Below are 19336 nucleotides of genomic sequence, written 5' to 3' on the forward strand. Positions count from 1 at the left end.
CAACAGCACTGCAACCAACTGAGCGCTGTAGGTGTTTTCAAACATAATAAATGTCTCTGCAGTGAACCTTCAGTTAATAAACACTAACAATCAGTTACTGCAAATTCATGTCCTTAATGCTTATTAAAATGACTGGATATTGCAACATTTCTCAGAATTATTCTGAGGCTAAACCCCATGTGTATTTATTCTAAGCATTAACTTACTGAGAATGAATAACACTTCCCACTGAAAAAAGATGCGTTACTCTGGCCTTTCTTCTGGGAGGAGATTGACTGTGAAAGTACTGTAGAGAGAGTCCTGGTAATCCCTTGGAAAAGGCAGGTTGGCTACAAAAGGGACATCAAATTAATGCATACTGAGACTCCCTTCAGATTCCCTATGTTCGGTCAGCAGTAAAATAGGAGTAAAGAACAAACCCCCCATTTATAAGGATTTACAGAAGGAACATCTAAATATTTCTTTTTTCAAACTTTATGGAAGATCTAATGTTTGTATTAAGTATACTGGTTTTGTAGTGAAAATTCTTGTCACTCAGTTTCAATATTTGCAGCTCTGAAAGTAATAAAATGTGAAGGAAGTGCTCTAAGAAAGCCTCATGTTTAGTCTGTGGGAAGTTGTTGTGGGTCAGAAGTTGCCATTAAAATAACAATGACAAAACAACCACTGTATGAAAACTCACCACTTTCCTGTTCTTACAAGTGGCCCTGGAATCATCCAGACTGCGTTTCAGGGCAAACCTTGGCTCACAAATCCCTAAAGCCCTCCATGGTTACGATTAGGCTGTTAGTAAGACAGTACGCAAAGCTGGGAATTACTCTGCTGTTGCCTTACATTTGCACTTGTAGGTGCGGTTTGATACTGTTGGGGAGACACTCAAGCTGAATTTGAGGTGAAATGTACTGCAGTACAAAGGGTCTGCTCTCTTTGCCATGTCACGTTGGAGCTCTGATGCTAAAACGGGTGTTCACAGGCCTGTAGGTAGGTTCACTAGTGTGACTATGGCTCAGTGATGGCCACCTCAAAGGCTTGCCAGAAATCTTCTTTTTTTAAAGAAGTGAAAAATGCATCCCAAGACGTTATTTCTCCAGGCTCATCTGGCCCAGTGCATGCCCGTGGCTGTTAGCCCTGCCCGGGCACGGCGCCTCCAGTACCGCAGGGCCCAGGACAGCGGTGGCGGGAGGAGCTCAAGCGAGAGGCACGGGCACCAGGAGCTGCGGGCTGAGGAACCCACTGCTAGGGTGGGAGGGACACTGTTGAAATCTCAAACAATAGGTGTTTTTATAACATTTGATTTATTTGCATCCTTATTAATTTTTATTCATCATAGTTATCACTTTCTATTTCTTCCTTAGGCCCAGGTTAGCACAAGATAAAAATGAAGTGATAAGGTAAATGTCAATAGTACGTTGACATGATTCCACTTACCGAAAACACTTTTTTCCCCTAGTAGTGTGTTTACTGAGGTAACAGTTCCTGCTTTGGTTTGAAAGGGCTTGACTTCTAACATCAGCCAAATGCCTTCTGCACTATTCTTTTCTTCTAGTTTTCATACAGCTTTGGTGGACTGAATGATGGAGCAAATGGACCTTGCTTGAATCTTTGCTCTTTTGGACCTTGCACTGGTGAGATTGAGCCAGGAGGGACTTCTACCAGCTCAGCTCTCTGAACAGTCACAAGTAAGCCATGATCCTAAATGCTTTGCAGGGTATTTTGAGAAATAAACTGCTAGTACCTACTATGAGTCTTGGCATTCAGCTCTGCTGTGTTTGGAAAGGAAAGAGTTGTTCAAACAGTTCCGCTCCCCCTAAGGCATTAGCATTCACTGCACGTTTCACTGTGATGAGTGAACATCAGCCGTTTTTTTCTGAATAATTGGCCAATGCTTTGTGATGACTTGAGTTTATTCAAACCTCTGTGGCCTGGACTTCCCTGAGCTTTCCAGTGCTCCTCAGCTCCAGCCTGGCCACAGATGCTGGAAGAATGTTTGTTCAGTATGTGTGGGTCTGGCTGAGAGCAGGCGCTACGCAGGCACGGGAAAAAACAGATGGAGGGCGAGAAGAAAATATGGACCCAGACAAGAGTGGTTTTGGGTTCTAGCTTTAACTAAGTTTTGTGCTTCATTTTAGCTGAATGAATGATTTTGTTTGTAATGAATGGAGAGAATGAAAGCTAGAACGTTAGTGTGAGACTGGCTTTGAAATGCATTTGTGGGAAAATAGCATTTCACAATGATAATCTTTGTGGAAACATGCATAAGAAATCTTTAGATCTGCCAGTTCTGTGAATGCATTGTCCATGTGAGATCTGTGGGACATGCAGTTGCTGCTCAATTTCTCATGCTCTTGAATTTAATTCTGACTGAAAGTTAGTAGCAACCTGCAGTTAAATCTTCATAACATGAAGCTGCTGCTAAAACCAGTTCTTACAGGCAGGGAAATTACCCAGCCTTTTGCAGAGCCCTTCCATGATTTAATTGTGGTAATACTGTTTTCAAATGCTGTCATAGGATGGACCTTCTGTTGGCACAAATGGAATGTGACCCACATTTCTTCAGAGCATTAAAATGTTCCAAAGACCAGTAAGATTATTTTACAACTTTTCAGACAGAGTTGTATAATTCACCTTGGGTGGATTTTTCTATGTGGCATAGAAAGAGTTTGAATACACACTGCGCTGGCAGACAACTGATATAGATATGACTTCAGGTGATGAATAATTGGTAGCCCAACATTTTTAGTTTCCTTTAACCTTTCTCTTACAAATAGAAATGCCAAATATTTGTGGTACTTTGGCTAAACCTTCTCTTGCACAAGGAAATGCCTCCAGAGTCTTTTGTGTTAGTGTTTTCAGCAGCTGTTGAGAATTACTCCTGGTTGTTTTCCCTTCCCTCTCCTATTCACAAGAGGAACAAATTAAGAAAGTTGATATTTGCTGCTTCAAAAATGAAAGAGCAAACTTTGCTAAAGCGAGGTCTGCACAGAAGTGTGACCTTTGCTCTGTAAAGCAGGACTCGTTTCTGTAAGGTGGAGTGCCCTTTTGCAGATCGCTGCTGAAAGGGGTGTGCTGGCACCTCTCCTGAGGGGGCTGGAAGAATAGCTTTGGGGAAGAAGGATGAATAAGTAATATCTTTGGGAGAAAAAACCCCATGAAATACACATTACAGTGAGGTGCAAATTGTGTCTACAGTCATGTGCATCAGATGACAAAACTGTTTGCTAGTTATTTTTCCTTCGCTGTTTGGAGTGCCAAACTAGCACAGGCTTTTGTCCGCTTTAATCCTGGATGGTTACAGGAATATTGCTGTGGCCACATGTCTGTTTTATTAAATGCTGTAAAGATTCAGCTAGAGAGTAGTTGCACTGGTCATGGGAAACCTCTATTCACAACTTTCAGAAAGAACTCCTGGTTAAGGTGTTTTTCCTGTGATGGTCAAGAGTTTGGTATGTTCTCCTTTGATAACGTTTTTGGGTATGTATTTTTTAGCAATAGGTTCACTAAATTATTAAACTAATATTAAGCTCATTAAACTAATGTAACGACTTTGCAGATAGTTGGTTGTGCAGTGCCACTGATAGTAGCTCAGAAAATGGAAGTATTCTGGCTAATGAACAGCTTGATAGAAAGCACAGGTTGGCTATACAGGCATCAGGGAGCTGCAATCCAAAGCAAATGTACCAACTAAGCTGCTTATACCCAGCTGTGTTAGTAATTCCCCAAAAGTCAACGCTTCCCCTAAAGCACTCATTCTGCACAAGTAATGTAATGAATTTTAGATTGAGAAATACTATCTAGTAAAGCAATATCTTCAAAAGATGTCTTAAAAACAATTCCTTCCCTGTTATCTTCAATTTAACATTTCATGGGCTTTTCATACTTAATCAAAATACAGTTGGGTATGGTCAGGGTAGGCAACACGCTGATAGAGCTGACACATACTGGGGTCAGATTTGTGGTATCACAAAACATGCTGTCTGCGAATATTCTTGTGAGACTAAAATGGGAAGTATTAATGGTCTTTTTTTTATGGGAAAAATGATGTCCAGATCCAAGGCTCAAAGACTGATGCTTTCAATATGTTTTGTTTCATGTTCTATTTAATCTATTGTCTTTGTTTATGAAACAAACTGTGATTTGAACAACAGACCATACGCATTCTTTTAGTTCATGTGTAATCCAAAGTAAATTTAGAAAATTAGACAAGCAAGTATAGTTATCGGCACTCCTTAATATTCCTCTTACTTTGACCGGGCAGCTCATGCTCTGAAGTCACTTATTTTTGGAGCTATATCATTTTAAATTTCTGATTGGAGTCAATCAATTCAGATGCAAATGAAGACATTGAGGGGATGTTGAGGTGCAAGCTGGAGATCTCTTTAAGGGTATCTGCATGTTCCTTCTGCCTCGGCTCCCAGGCAGATTTGCTGTTGAGCTCCTGGTGGCTGCTGTGGCTCTGCAGATAAATGGAGCCAGGGCTGCTCCCCAATGCCTTCAGTCTGTCCTCCGTTTCCTAAACTGCAGCGCCCCTCATCTCAGAGCAGATCTATGGGGAATGGTGATTGAACTAATTTTGGTTTTAATCTTGAAATCTTTGAGCGTGCCTCCTGTTGTGGTCTGTTGGTGTGGCTTAGCAGGCTGCATTAACCAATGCTGGCTGGCTAGTGTACACGGCCAGGCCTCTGATGGGAGGAGAGCTTTATCTGTTTTTGGACTCTGCTGACCATGCTGTAGATGTCAGTGGAATACAATTTTAAATAGTAATTAATGTATGTACAGTTGATTTTATACCTGTCAAAAATTAACTGTGTAAAGTATAAATGTCCAGAGTGGAGAGCTGAGGTGGGGGAGAAGTGTGCATATATCCTATTTCAGCTGCTAACAGTAATTGTGCAAGTGTACATAACCTTTTTTTCCTAAGCACTGCCAAGTAGAGAAACAGGGCTGGCTGGCTGCTGCCTCTCCCCAGTGAAAGTTTTTGCAATCAGGAACTCTTTAACTAGAACCAAAGGACACTGAACTCGTACAGCTCTGTTATCAGATGCACAGGCTGCTGGGAGGAGGGTGTGCGGTCTGAGCTTGGACTTCCTAAACCAAACACTGCAAATCATAGCAATTTGGAATTGGTATCGCAGGCCATTTGTGCTGTACTTTCAAGTATCTGTCTGTGTAGATACTTCATGTGATGCGGAGAAGTCAAGGAGTTGAAGGGTTTTTCCCTTGGCACCATGGCTATATACTCTTTATTTTTAGTCTCCAGGAAGGCAGTAATGCCTTGATCCATTTGATCTGTGGTGACAGTCTTAGCAAGGCTCTTTTGTTGGGGAAGAACCCATGTTCAGCTCCATCTCTCTTTTTTGCCAGGAGTGGTTCACATCCTTTGAGTAATCTTAAATTTCAGCTTTAAGCATTTACACCGAACAGACTCGTACGGAGTGGTGGCCTGGCCACAGGCTGTGCTTACGTGGGCAGTGGGAAGAGTGCCCGGAGTCATGGGGTAGCGATGTCCCGCGTGGTGCTCCTTAGGATGGCAAACGGCTCCAGCGTGTCCACGCGGCCAGGCACAGGTACCCCCAAACTGTGCTCCCCTGCTCTCCCCGTCACCACTGCTGCCCTCAGCAGGGCTTTCAGGAGCAAAGGAACGACTCCTTACAGAGATCCAGGAGTTTGAAATAGAAGATAATTTTTAAAACATCAAAACAAAATATTGACTTATTTGAAATCTTGTTATCTTATTCCCGTGATGATATGCTTTTTAGACTGAGTTGGAAAATGTTTTGTTGGATACTTTAATGCTTTTTTTGAACCTAGGGTATTTCTGGAATTCTGCCTGCTCCTGTGTTGGATGAAGACCTGGTTACAGCAGGGGTGGTGGTGCCTCCCCAAGGGTATTTCCAGCCCCACGCTGTTCTGGCTGCACTCATCGTCTGGTGGATGTCCGTCAGAGGTATTAAAGGAAAGAAGATGAAATTTTTGCTTTTTATTACAAGGTTGCAGCTTTTCACCGAAGGCAAACACGGGCAATGTTCGCTAGCGCCGGTGTTGCGCTGTGTCCTTCCCCGGAGCCTCTGGGCGACAGTGGCAGCTGATCCCTGCCCTCCGAGAGAGGACGGCTCACAGAACTTGCTATTTCTAACCGGGTTTTGAAGCCTTCGAGTTCTGCTGTTTGGTGGAGAGGAAAATTCCTGCAGTGCTGTAGTGCCTCCCGGTGGCTTTTCAGGTTATTTCCTAAAATACTCTATTCGAATGAAAAAAACCAAACCAAAACAAAAACAACCAAACCCCCACTTTAGTGTATAGCGTAACTAACTAGAGTATTTCTGCTTGTCCTTTTGTCCCCTCATGATGGCTACAGCCACACACACCGGCAGTGGCTGGCGGAGGTGCCTGGGCTGTCTGCCCTCCTCCACCAAACCTGCGGCAGGTTTCTGCCCACGCCACCCCTGTCCCTGGGGCTGTAGCTTTTTCCCCCCCATCCCCTTTCAACACCTGTGTCTCCATCCTTTACCCCCGGAGCCCTGCCCGGGTGGGTTGGGCGCTGGTGCCTGGCTGTCCCCATCCCCACATGCCTGTTCCCAGTGGGCATGGGGCTGTGGTGTGCCCTGACCCGCTGCCACCCAGGTGGGCAACTGCTCCAGTGCTCTGCATTTCACTGACAAAAACTCCTGAATGAGACCATGGTTGTCCTCCAGAGTGTGACACAAGGCACTTCTGTACTGCTGCTTCAGGGCTGTGCCCTAACCCTGAGCCTGAGGACCCCGTACAGCTACTGAGCCTATGCCAACAGACAAGGGAAAAGAATTACTTTGCAATAAGTTGGATACTAATAATGTTACCCAAATTGCTCATTTTTCTTCTCTAGTAATAGATCCTATTTCTGCAGCCTTAAATGTGGATGAGAGGACTGTGCTACAGTCTTTGATCAATCATTTGTTTAGGTGTCATATTTTGGACTATTATTATTATTAAGGGCTGAGTCACAGCCAAGTTATACTCCATTATTTCCCATTTAGGCTAGGCAATACTATTTTTTGCTGGACAGCCTTGCAAACACTTTTTCCTTTGAAGAGGTTTATTTCCTGGTGTGTTTTCCTAAGACAAGCAGTTTTCTGGGGTGTCTGTTTGAGCAGAACTTGGTTGCCTGGATGATTCTTTTACAGTAATGCTGCAAGTGCAGCAAGGAGAAATGCAATAGGAGTAGGAGAGGTGGAGAGGTACTGCTGTTACAAACAGATCTGTTATAAGCACACACACTTCTTGATTCCAAACCACAGCTTGAAAAATCAATCTGATGTTGCAATAGTTATTTTTATCAGGGCTGATTTATTGAGGTAGCAGGTCAGTGTCAGAGTTAGTCTCTCCCCGGCTGTGCAGCACGCAGTGACAGGCAGTCCTGCTGCCGTCATCTGTGGGGATGCTGCCTCTGGGCAGGGCTGCGCTCTGCTCTTCCTTCCATTGCAGTTTCAGCCCTGGCCTTTAGTCCATTTATGTTTACATAAAACTTTTTCCTTCCTTGTTTTCTGAAACACCAGTAGACTGGAATCTATGAAAATGCAGAAGATAAGAAGGAGGGCATGCTGTATGACTTGGTGTGCCACATGCAAGAAGAGCAGCAAAATGAGGTTTGCTTGCTTTAGGAAGCAGTGAGTAGTGAGGGAGTAGGTGATGCAGCAGCAAATGGGCCATGGTGAGTGCTGGTGCAGGGCTCTGGAAGTGGTAGCAGTGTGGCCACTGGACATTGGGGTGTGACACGGAGGGGGTGACTGCTGCATGGAACTGATTGGGATTTTAATGTTCGTGTGTTTCATTTGGCACCCATCCCCCTGTTTGAGAGGGGTCCTGTGCTGCCTCAGCTGGTCCCTTCTACTGAAAAGGCTCTCATAAAACTGGCGGGATACAGGCACTTGCATATTGAAGTTGATGCTTTAGGATTGCCTTGGGTAACTGGAGAATTCAATTTATTGTTGTCTTTATACAGTCTCAGTGTGAATTAGGGCGGGTTGCTGTGGCAGTTCACTGTGGGGCAGGAGGGGTGACTCTGCCAGGAGATGAGATGCTGGTGCCTGAAGGCTGAGCACTGTGAGCTCTTGCCTCAGGAAAGGTGAGGGGTGAGCCCAGCACACAGCGTGTCTGCAAGCGCATGGCCCCGCTTCAGCTGGAGAGCAGCATGGAAGAAGAGGGTGAAACGTTCTGTAAGTGCAACAAAATAAAAGACCAGTTTTGTGGTAGTCCCAGGCCTGGCCGCATCTTCCTCCACGCTGTTTGCCAGTGCTGAAGCAGCGAGCGGTGGTCGCGCAGAGCAAACTGTCCTGAAAGCTTGTGTCACTCCCAGGGAGGGACGGGGGGAGCACAGGGCTCCTTCTCCATTCCTCTTCTCAGGGCTGGGCCTTCTCTTCCCCTCCTTGCCTGAAATCCGGCTCCTTCACCTGCATTTTGCCACCTCCAAAGCTAGCCCCTGAGAAATGGGTGATCTGAGCTGTAGAGAAGAGGAGATGGGGTTTGCTGATCTGTGTGTTTGCAGGCTGGGAACACAGGCTCAGCCTTGCTGCTGCTTGGGCCTGGGGCGTGGGGCTGTGGCCACCTCCCTCCGTGGGGCCGGATCCCCCTCCCAGCACCCAGTGCTGCCCTCCAGATGGGCCAGGGGAGCGGACGTGTGTTCCCTTCTTCCTGTTGGAGTGGTGTCAAGGACATTGGGCTTTGAGCCACTCTTGTGCTGCAGAAGGAATGATGAGGGAGGACAGGGTGTCCTGTCCCAGCTGAGGAGGGATAGCACAGCTGGATTTTTAAAGCACTTGAATATTTTGGAGGCGCTCAGAAATTAAAGAAAATATTTGGAAGATTGACTAGGACATACTCCTCTGCATTTGGGCTGGTGGCACGCAGGTCAGCTTTCAGTCTTCTGTGATGCTTTGTGCTCTCTGATCCTCCGAAGGATGCTCCAGCCCCAAGGGCTGCTCAGTGTGAGAGAACAAGTGGCGGTGCTTCTTTGCACTTGATAGAACTTCAGCAAAAGAAGTAACTCAAATTTTAATTGAGCTTTTTACCATTTCAGTTTATCCTGAAATTTTAATTGAGCTTTTTACTGTTTCAGTTTATCTCAAATTATAATTGAGGTTCTTGCCGTTTCAGTTTATCTCTAAAGCAGGGTTCTTGGTGCTGCAATTGTTTTTTACCCCTCTTCCTGTGCGTGTGACTGTGCTTGTAGTGTTTCCTTAGTGGAATTATTACCTGCCTACAAGTACGCCCTAGGTAGAAGCGGTTGCCTCTAGGAGATGCATAGAAATCTCTTAATCCTGAGAACAGTGGCGATTAAATCTTATCTTTCAAATATACAGGGCAGGGCTTCTGGTTAATAAGTTGGGGTTTTTTCTGCCAGGCCTATTATTGCACAACTGGTTTGGTGTGTCAGTCCAAGAGGGAGGGTGCACTTTGCCAAAGCAGGAGGTGCTTGTTACTGCCCGAGAAACGACAGCGGGTTGCACGCTGCTGCGGTCTGATCCCGTTGGGTACCTCGGAGCAGGGCTGTGTTTGCACGGCCGCGTTATGAAGCAGCAGCTAATAGCTCCTGAATATTCAATACATCTTTGTGCACTCGAGTGTTGCCTTGTGGCAGCCCTCAGTTCACAGGCCACATTCTGTTCCTTATTTTTCAACTGCCTCTTTCCTCCCGAGCCCTCCTCCCAGCTGTTGCTGCCGAATGCAGGGAAGGGGGCGATGGGGGTGTAGGAGCCCCGATGTTTAATCTGAGGTTGCAGTGCCGGCTCAGTGAATGCCTCACCGAAGAAACATGTCGTCTTGGGAGCTGCATGGCAGCTCTGCCCTGGGCGATCCGATAAGAAACCGCCTCCTGGCCGGGACCCAAATAAAACACAGCATTAACTTTGCCCTCTGCGTGTGCTGGCTTGTGGCTGTTAAAAGTCCATGAGAGCACTTAAACCAGTCAGTCTGGGAGGAGCCGTGCCCGTAGACATGGGGGCCAAGCTGCTGTGCCTCTTCCTCACCTCTGCCCTCATTGCTTACTACATCTACACCCCCATCCCTGAGGACATCGAGGAGCCCTGGAAAGTGATGTTCGCCTCAGCTAGCTTCAGGGCCCTGGGGCATCTGGTGAGTTTGGTGCGGGGCTAGCCTGGGGAGAGAGCGTGGCAGAGCCGAGGGGGCTCTGGGTGCCTCTGGGGCTAATAAAGCTATGGCAATATAAACGTGTCATGCATACGTGCGTATAGAACCTATATAGATGGCAAAATACTAAGTGAAGGACAGTAGTGTCTGAAATTAAGCATTAAACTTAACGTAACTATGACTATAAAGAAACTTAGAAAAGATTTAATTGTGCAATCTTGAAAAAAGAACATTCAGAGTAACTGGAAATGTGATACGTAATTTGAATATGGATAGAGAAGTGCAAACAAGTTTATTTCACTTTATGCTTCTTTGCAGCTGAAGCACTGCTCCTTGAATTATTCCTGTTTCTCAGAACCTGTATATTGAGCTTCCTTGGAAGTATTGTATTGGGTGCTAGAGAAGGGAAAACTAGAGCACTTCTTAAATACTATTGATTTTTGTGGTTTCATAGAAATCTACTGAGCCTAAAAACTACATAAAGCTAATTATAGGGGTGATAATGCTAGGGCATATAGATATTAAGCGCTCTCTCTAATATATATACAAGACTCTTTTTAATACCACTGTTATCTTGCCTACAAAAGTGCTATCTAGCTCAGCAGCACAGAATGGTCTGGAAAAGGCAGTGGTGTTACAGCCTGTCTGTAGTTATATGGCAGAATTTACTGACAGCGCAGTCCTGATGCCTTTCCACACTAGTCTTAGATATACTACATCTCTGACTTCTGCTTCACTTCAGTCATGTTACGCAGCCATTTCAAACGTATGTAAATAATCTGTGAGGCTGTGCACTGTGCACAAGTAACAGCTCCCACCACTTAAGTACACTGAACTGGGAGCTGGTTTGAATCCTGTCTGTACTTAATATCCAGTGGTGGCTGCAGCAGTGACTGAAATCTAAAAACAAGGTCAAAGATGAAGGTTTGGGGGGAGGAGGGGGGCTGAGTGTTGTAGGCATCTTTCTGGGTTACTACAACACTTTGAAACAGAAATTTTCTCCAGCATAAAATATATTGAAAGGAGGGACTAAGGAGCCAGGGGAGAGGTTTCTTGTTTTGCTTGAGGGATGCTGCTGAAAGACTCGTCTGCGGCAGGCACAAACACCTGGGCTGTTTGCGCCAAAGCATATGAGTTTGGGATCTTGCCTTTTCTGTTGTTTCAGTTAAAACGTGGTGGGTATGATTTTTCAGAAGTCCATGGTAGCCACCTGTTTTATGATTTTTCTGGTGGGGGCAAGGGTGTGTGTTATCTTGGGATGTCTCCTAAACACTGCACTTCTGGACAGCATCTGGAAGCCGCTGTCAATCTCCAGAGCTGTCCGTGTGTCAGACAGCCTTTGTTTGCAGTGGGGACCTCTTGTTAGGTCTGCATGGCCAGAAGAACAAGAGGGGAGGGGTGACTTTTTGTCTGTGTGTTTCCTCATGGACTCTTTGCTGCTTGTTTGTTTTTTATCTTGTGGTTTGAGGTCTGAGCGGTGGGAGATGAAAAAGTGTTGAGAAAGAAACTGTGGTGTGCACTTCTGATGTGTTGCCTCAATTCTTCCCCTCTTAAATCCCCTTCTAGAGGTAGGCTGCAAGGGGAGTGCATGCACAGATAACTCACTTCCCCAGGAACAGCTCGTCTCTGCTCGCTGAGACCCAGAGCCTTCGGCACAGCGGGTCTCAGCAAGCAGAAGCATTTTCTTTCAGTGGTGGTGGACGGTGGGTTTTTGCTGTAATGGAGCTGGTGCCTGTCCTGGCTGTTGCTCTGGCTGCCTGTTAAGCGCAAGTCCGTTACCAGCAGCAGTGGTCAGGGCAAGTGTATTTTGTAACTGTGCTTTAATCTTACGCAGAACCATAATCCTGAGGGACCCTGATGGAGACAGCCTCCCTGGAGCTGCACTGCTGCAAATTAGATTTGAGATGGCTCTAAAAGTGTCCTCAATACATTCTGAACGGTCATCTGATTATAGGGCAACAATTTATAATCACTTAATAGTATGCCTAAATTTGCAGAAGGGACCCTATTTTGGTCTGTCTGATGTTGGTTTGAAAAAAGGGAAATAATACTGCCCAGCCCGTGGCCTGCTGAAGGGTCTTTTCGTGCCCATCTCGCTGCAGAAGGGAGGCTGGGAATGTCTGCATTCGCGTGTCTGTTATAAGGTCTCATGTCTCCATGCTTTCTAGCTGGGGAGTAGCCTCTAAGAATAAACCAGCTGCTTTCTGAGGGGCTTAAGCACAACATTCTTTGTGTATTTTCAGGATGTACCATGTGCACACAGCCTAAGATAAAATGCATGAAGCGAGTATAAAATGCAATACAGCATCTCTTCCTAGCTGAACGCTTCCTTGGCTGCAGCTCTGTGAAATCCTCCCAGAGCTGCTGGCCTTGGCCCAGCTCCTTGGGTGCAGCGAGACCGGGATGGGAGCCCTACCTGGAGGGGTGCCTCTGTCCCAGCTGTCCCTGCTTGGATAAATGAGTTGCTAAATGCAGGGCCAGGCCCTGCACCCAGGGCTCCCTCCCTGGGCCATCTTTGGGGGGTGGGGGGGGGGGGGGTGTCCTTGCTGCCATGCTCCTCTTACAAAGATGGAGAAAGCAACTATGAAAAATGCTTTCCAAAGCACAGGGGACACAGTCCCAAAGTGGTTGGTTTTCCTCTTCCCCTGCACCATGCAGTAATGTCAGATTGGGGACAATGAGACTTCTCAGATGAGAGCATGCTTTCCTTTTGGTTTTTAGATGATAATGGCCTTGAAACCACAGGCAGTAGATCAGCGGTTTTCCACAATGTAAAATGTCCACTTGTGGAAAAACCAGCTCTGAGTATTTTTGGAAAGCCTCAGTCCTGAAGCTGAGGGAGTTTCTCCCAACGTGGGGGAATTTCACAAGCTCAGTGGAATTGCAGCAGGACTCACTTTGACCCATATATTTTTTTCACTATGCTAATCCTCAGGGAAAAAAAAACAGCTGAGAAATATTTATGTGAACTGTGTAATTGCTGTGGATAAAACTATGCTGTTTTGGCACATGTATGTATTTGTCTTCACCGAGCTTATATCCAGGACCCGCGGTTGCCTTCGCTGCCACGTGCCAGTCCTGCCTGTTTGCCTTCATGTCGATTCCAAACCGCAGGGTCTGGCAGAGCTCCCAGCGCCACTCGGCCCAAGCCCTCGGAGGTGGCTCTTAAAGATGGTGGCAGTTGCTGTCAGGTATTGTCAGCACTGTGAGATTTATGTAGCAGCAAACACTGGTCACATCTTTACTCGTCGCCACCCCCGAGGCAGCCATGAGGAGATGTGACACCTCTTTTGGAAAGCTGCTGGTTTGGGAAGGAGTTGTTGGGATGTGCGTCTCTAGCACAGTCTGTAGCAAATGCCTTCAGAAATGTTTTTGTTTGGGTTCACTCTTGTGTACCAAAGACTCAGTATAATAAAGCTAATGCAATTTTAAAAAAAAGTTTTATGTTCAAGCTTTAAACTGTGAGTGAAAGGGGTTCTGAAATGCTTTAACCTGCCACAATGTCAGAGAGCCAGAGCTGCCAAATGTTAATCTTTGGAGCTCACATTTCACCAGAGTTTACTTGCTAGGGTTTGGTTTTTGTTTTTATTTAGCATCTTAAATAACTCTAATCTAATTTAGAACCATAGAATTTAATAAAAAATGTTTAAAACATGAATTTCAAAGGAAACTGCTTTAACAGTGTTAAAAGTTGGCCATTCCTTGGTTGTGAACACCCTGAACCACCTTGCTGTTCTTCTGTCAGGGAATTTCTGTGGAGCCCGTTGGGAAAGCTTCCCCTGCCCTTTGCGTAGCTCTGCAGGGGGCACCGACGATGCCCAAGGGCACCCATGGCCACCTCTGCTCTCTCCCCTTGGAGGGCTGCGCAGGGCTGGGCCTCCAGCGCTGCTGTGCAGCTGGGGTAGAGTCAAGATTTTCTGGGGAAAAAGAAGCTCTTTAAAAGTTAACCCTATGGGTATTTTTTAAGACCCCTGGACTATTGTGCTTCTCAGGCAGATATGCTGCTTAGCGTCACCCTTATTTCCCCGCTATTTCCCCCTTATCTCCCCCGGCCGGAGTCTGGCTAGAGCCAGTGCTGCGCAACTGCGGTGATGCCACACCAGAGCTGTCTGTCCATCTGTCCATTCAGCAGGGAGCTGCCTCCCTGGCAGAGGGCTGGTGGAGATCAGAACATCGATGGCAGGGTTAATTTTTAGCTTTTTATTGTGGAATATCAAACCAATGTAAGGAAAGGCTTTGTGTGGCTTAGAGCAGGCTGGATCCTCCTCAAGGGAGGTGGAGCAGGAGTTAGTTTTAGAAGGTATAGTGGCACATTTTATCTCATCTGCTATCACGTGGAATGGACAATAAACACACAACAGAGCTCTTATTCTGCTATTCAGTAGGAGAACTTCATTACGTAGAGAAACATAGAGGGATGTAACTAATGGAATTGTTAGATGTGAACTGAAGAAATTAAACAGAGCTGGACTGTGGTAAAGTGGCAAAAAATATACTTCTGCCTTTTTAACATCTCGGAGTAGATAAAATATTTCCTTTTAATGATGTATGGGTACTCATTTCTAAATGATGCTCTTTGCCTACTGGAATGGAATTGATCATTAAATTACTGTGCAGCTTGAAGTCAAATTGCTATATCCTTGTGTTTGTGCCACCAGTGTCCTTGGCATCCTGAAAATACTGTCTGCCTTTGCTCCTGGGGTTCATCACAGGAGCGGCTGTTATGTGGTTTTGTGGTAACTGGAAAGATGAGGAGGTCTGACTCGTTGAGCAGACCCTCATGCTGGGTGTCAGGAGGTTTCAGCCGATTCTGCTTTCTTCCACAGCCTCTGTTGTGTCCTTGTTTGCCTCTGTGCCTGTGCTTCCAGGCGTTGTCCTAGCAATGAGAAGTGGTGGTGGCCCCTGAGCTGCCTCTGGCCACCACTGCTGAGCCCCAGACAGAGTGGTGGGAGATGGGGGGCTTGAACAGCTCGGGCTGAACAGTGCGAGACAGGGCTCCTCTGAATCAGCAGCTCTTGCCTCAGTGATGTTAGTCTTGTACACAGTATGAAATGGCTTTATGAAAATTTAATCTCTGAGAGTAACTAAGGCTGTGTTTAAAATGTTGTTTTCCCTTGTCTTGGGCTTCAGGCTGAGGTCATGGATCAGCTGGGTCTGATGCACTACATGGAAGTTCTGGCGTTGATCACATCCATCGAGTATGTCGAACCCACGTCTGATGAAAACGTCACTGTGATGGACACAGAGTTCAGCAACGTTGCCGTCCGTCTGTACCTGCCCAGGAGGGCGTCTGATGGGCCAAGAAGGGCGCTGCTCTTCTTCCATGGCGGAGGGTGGTGCCTGGGACAGGCAGGTACGCTCTGCTCCGTCAGTACTGGGGTCTGTGTGCAAGATCTCAATGGCCCGTGTTAAGCGCTGCCTTTTGTTTGTTGGGAGTTGCCACCCAGGGTCAGGGAATGGGTATTTCACCAGTTAAAACCAGGTGGAGGTTTTGGAAAGTCACCTGAAAGCTTCTGCAAAGAGGAACACACTGTTGTATATGTGTCTGTTCTCAAATGTACTGGAGTATGTTCTAAGTGACTCATCTCACTTCAGGCATGAAATCCTATGATCATCTGACAAGGTGGACTTCAAACATGTTAAATGCTGTCGTGGTATCAGTCAAGTAAGAGAGATTCTCCTTCTAGATGGCATGAGGGTTTGAAATTAATCTATTTTAGTTAATCTAATTTTGTGATTTCTTTTTTTTTTTGATCACATGCTTTCCTGCTAGCTTTAAGTATTTGTAAACAAAAGCTGTCAAGGCTGCAGTGGTGCAATTGTGGTTGGTGGTTCTTTTGGATATTGCTTTATGAACTTGGGTGGGTAATACAATATTTGATCCTCCAGGATAGACGGATAGTTCCCATTTCTCTGGGCACAGAAAATAATAAACATTCACCATCTGGGGCAGATGTTAGCAAGCCTTTCTCTTTATTAGTGGCAGGGAGTAACACACTTCTGCTTGCCTCTAACAGCTACAGGTTGGCACCTAAATACCATTTTCCCACTCAGTTTGAAGATGTGTATTCGGTAACGAAGTTCTTCCTCCAGAGCAGTGTCCTCTCCCAGTATGGGGTGGACCCAGATCGGGTCTGCGTGGCAGGAGACAGTGCAGGTGGCAACTTAGCTGCAGCTGTGGCACAACAGGTAAAAAAAAAAGAGCTGGTTTGCTAGCTCAGATTTTTTTTTTGGTCATTTCGTGAACACTTACAGAAGACTAACAAAAACCTCTGCTCAAAGCAAGCACATGCCCCAAATGTCTCTCGTGGTCTGTGGACACGGGCTGTCATGCAGCCTGCAGGGCTGTTGGTGAGGGCCCCCAGCATCTGGGTGAACAAATAGACTTGAGCCATTTAATGGCATCAAAGTAGCTTTGATGCTGTGATGTCTTCAAAACCTTTGCACCCTAAAAAAAGGCCCTCTGACCTATAATTAGGCCATCTATCACTCTATCCTTAAGTACATTTTGACTGTAAGTATGTTGTTTGAAAAGGGAATTTTAGCAATTTGACTTGTACAGATGTAAATAGCTGCAAAAAAAGACTAAATGTTCCAGTGTCATTTGATCACACACAGTTTTAGTGTCTTTTGCACTTCTCACTCAGGTTTATTAAATAAAATCAATGCGATGTTGTTGCTCTCTTGAGAAGTTACTTGGATTGTAAAGAATCTCACTTGGAAAAGTTGTGAACTTGCCATGGACACTGAAGGCAGAAGATGAGGGAGAAGGTGGAAATTAGTGAAGAGGGAAAAATGTTGACATGTAAGAAATGTCAGTGTTCAATTCATGACATTTTATTTTTCACATGTCTAAAGTGTACAGAATTGTAATTGTTTCAGTTCTAACACCTCTGGGTTAAAAATCCAAACAGATGGATAAGCTCTAAATTGTGTGAAATAATTAAAGGAGCCTCAGAAACCTGCACTTTTTAAGCTATAAAAATAGAAGTTTTCTGTAGCTATAGAAAAAGCATTTGTTTCTACTACAGAAAGCATCAATGCTTCAAAAGGAATATTCCTGAATATTATTATTCTTCAACATAAGAAATAAAATGGAATTATATTTGATGATTGAGAACTTTTAGTACAACATACCTGCCTAAAATAATCTACCCTGGGTTTATTGATAATCTTATTTTGCTTATGCTGTAAAATGTGTCTGTTAATTCCTTACTTTTAAGATCTTCTGTTAGTATGGGAGAACCAACACTTTTTAACTGACTTTTTGTAATTATTTCTATTTTCTTCTACAGCTGTTAGAGGACTCTGAAGTCAAAACTAAACTCAGAGCCCAAGCTTTGATTTATCCTGCTCTTCAATCCCTTGACCTGAATTTGCCATCTTACCAAGAAAATGAAAACAAACCCATTTTATCCAAGTCGCTTACGGTCAAGTTCTGGAGTGAATATTTCACTTCTGATTCGTCTCTCCGGGAAGCCATGGCCCTCAACAGGCACGTCCCTGTTGAATACAGCCACCTCTTCCAGTTTGTAAACTGGAGCAATTTGCTGCCTGCAGAGATGAAGAAGGGCCACGTTTACACCAGTCCCACCTTCGGAAGCCCCGAGCTTGCACAGAAGTACCCAGGGTTTCTGGATCCAAGGGCAGCCCCGCTGCTGATGAGCGATGACCGGCTACGCGGGCTGCCCCTCACTTATGTCCTCACCTGCGAGCACGACGTCCTACGGGATGACGGAGCCATGTACGTCGAGCGCCTGCGGGCCGTGGGCGTTCCCGTCACACATGAGCACGCCAAGGACGCTTTTCATGGGGCCATGACGTTTGTCTTGGGTCCAGCCAAGCTAGCTGTAGGGCAGCGGCTGTTCAACAGATACATTGAGTGGTTAAACAAGAATCTATGAGTTGGAAATGTTGCTCTAGTCTGCCTGGCTCGTTTTTGCTGGGTGTGATTGAGGAGCGTAGGAGAATAGGAGCTATGTGAGTTTTTGGGCGTGATTGCTGTCTTTGTGGTGTTGCCCTGCAGTGTCTGGATTGCAGCGTTCTCATCTTCTCTGGCAGGAAAGTCAGTCTGATTCTAACCCCAAGTGTTCTTTCAGTGCTGTCGGCTGAGCTTGGAGCCCCATGAATGGCCAGGACCCCCCTGGGATTTCTCTCCTGGCCAAGACCAGAAGGGTTGGTGTGCCCAACCCTGCCCGCACGCTGCCTGGGCTCGTCCAGCCCCGGCTTGGCACGGCATCTGCCGTGACTTGATGGCTTGTCGGCTGCTTCTTGTCTCTTCCTGTCGCCATGTCCTCATGTCACAGGCTTGTGCAGATAGACCAGACCGCTGTTTGCACACGGGAGGTGCTCGGTGGCGCCGCTGCTGCCCTCGGGTAATGGGGTGAGTGGAGGTGGAGGGACCTGATGCTTGCGAAACCTCTGCCCATCGCACGCGGCTGCTGGGTTTGTGCTGTTGTCCCTCTGCAGCACAGCTCAACGGAAGCACTTCAAAACTGAGTAGGATGGCTCTAATGGTGCAAATGTTTGGGGGTTTTTGGTTTGGTTTTGTTCCCTTTTTTTTTTCTAGAAAGCATCTGTCTTACTCGGTAATCACTTCCTTTAATCCTTGTACTAGAAGGAAATAGTATAACAAAACAGCACTGGATATTCATCAGGTAAAGGAAGACTGTGAAGGTCCTAGCCTTACAACAGCACTGCTGCATGGTTTATGCCACTTATCAAATAAGGATGTATTATGTGTTCTAATTATACTTAAAATTCTTTTGCACTTTATATATACAAATTTTTAAAAATAGATTTAGCTTAGTAGCTTTGTAGGCCTGAAAAAGAAACACAATTCAGCTGTCAGTCTTGAACAAATATCCTCTATATAAATATTTTGTGTATTAAATATACACCCTAAAAATGTTGTATGATGAATGCACACACAGGCTGGCTATTGGTTTCAAACTGACCACAACACACCACAAACATGTATTTCTAGCGTCCTGCTTTTTAGTTTTGCATAAATGACACTGAATCTTCAGGAATTGTGTGTTTTTCTGAGTGTGTGCAGCCTGTTTAGGTGGAATGTATGTGGAATGGTTGCTCTGTCTTCATCTTTATTATGTTGAATATAAAAATTAAACTTGTCTTTGATTCCAGTGTAACGTACTTTTTGTCACTCACGCATCCCATTTATCGGAGAGGAGTAACAAGGTGCTATTGCAGCAGC

At 45.5% G+C, this 19336-nt stretch overlaps 1 protein-coding gene across 1 annotated transcript; it reads left to right on the plus strand.

The window, feature by feature from the left end:
• The first annotated feature begins 9604 nt into the window (after positions 1-9604).
• AADAC (arylacetamide deacetylase) lies at positions 9605-19265 on the plus strand. Its single transcript, XM_074878335.1, has 5 exons — positions 9605-10104; positions 15250-15472; positions 15715-15784; positions 16137-16308; positions 17415-19265. Exons 1-5 carry the CDS (start codon positions 9919-9921, stop codon positions 18021-18023), a joined length of 1260 nt encoding a protein of 419 aa, XP_074734436.1. The 5' UTR covers positions 9605-9918; the 3' UTR covers positions 18024-19265.
• Positions 19266-19336: the final 71 nt, after the last annotated feature.

The sequence above is a fragment of the Strix uralensis genome, chromosome 9 (assembly GCF_047716275.1).
Source record: "Strix uralensis isolate ZFMK-TIS-50842 chromosome 9, bStrUra1, whole genome shotgun sequence".
Lineage (NCBI taxonomy): Eukaryota > Metazoa > Chordata > Aves > Strigiformes > Strigidae > Strix > Strix uralensis.

What these genes read in the sequence shown, in the direction of transcription:
- AADAC (XM_074878335.1), top strand. Translation starts at nt 9,919, where the DNA reads ATGAGAGCACTTAAACCAGTCAGTCTGGGAGGAGCCGTGCCCGTAGAC. An exon ending in TCAGGGCCCTGGGGCATCTG is followed by an intron (nt 10,105 to 15,249) that starts GTGAGTTTGGTG and finishes CTTGGGCTTCAG; the next exon opens with GCTGAGGTCATGGATCAGCT. An exon ending in CTGCAGCTGTGGCACAACAG is followed by an intron (nt 16,309 to 17,414) that starts GTAAAAAAAAAA and finishes TTTCTTCTACAG; the next exon opens with CTGTTAGAGGACTCTGAAGT.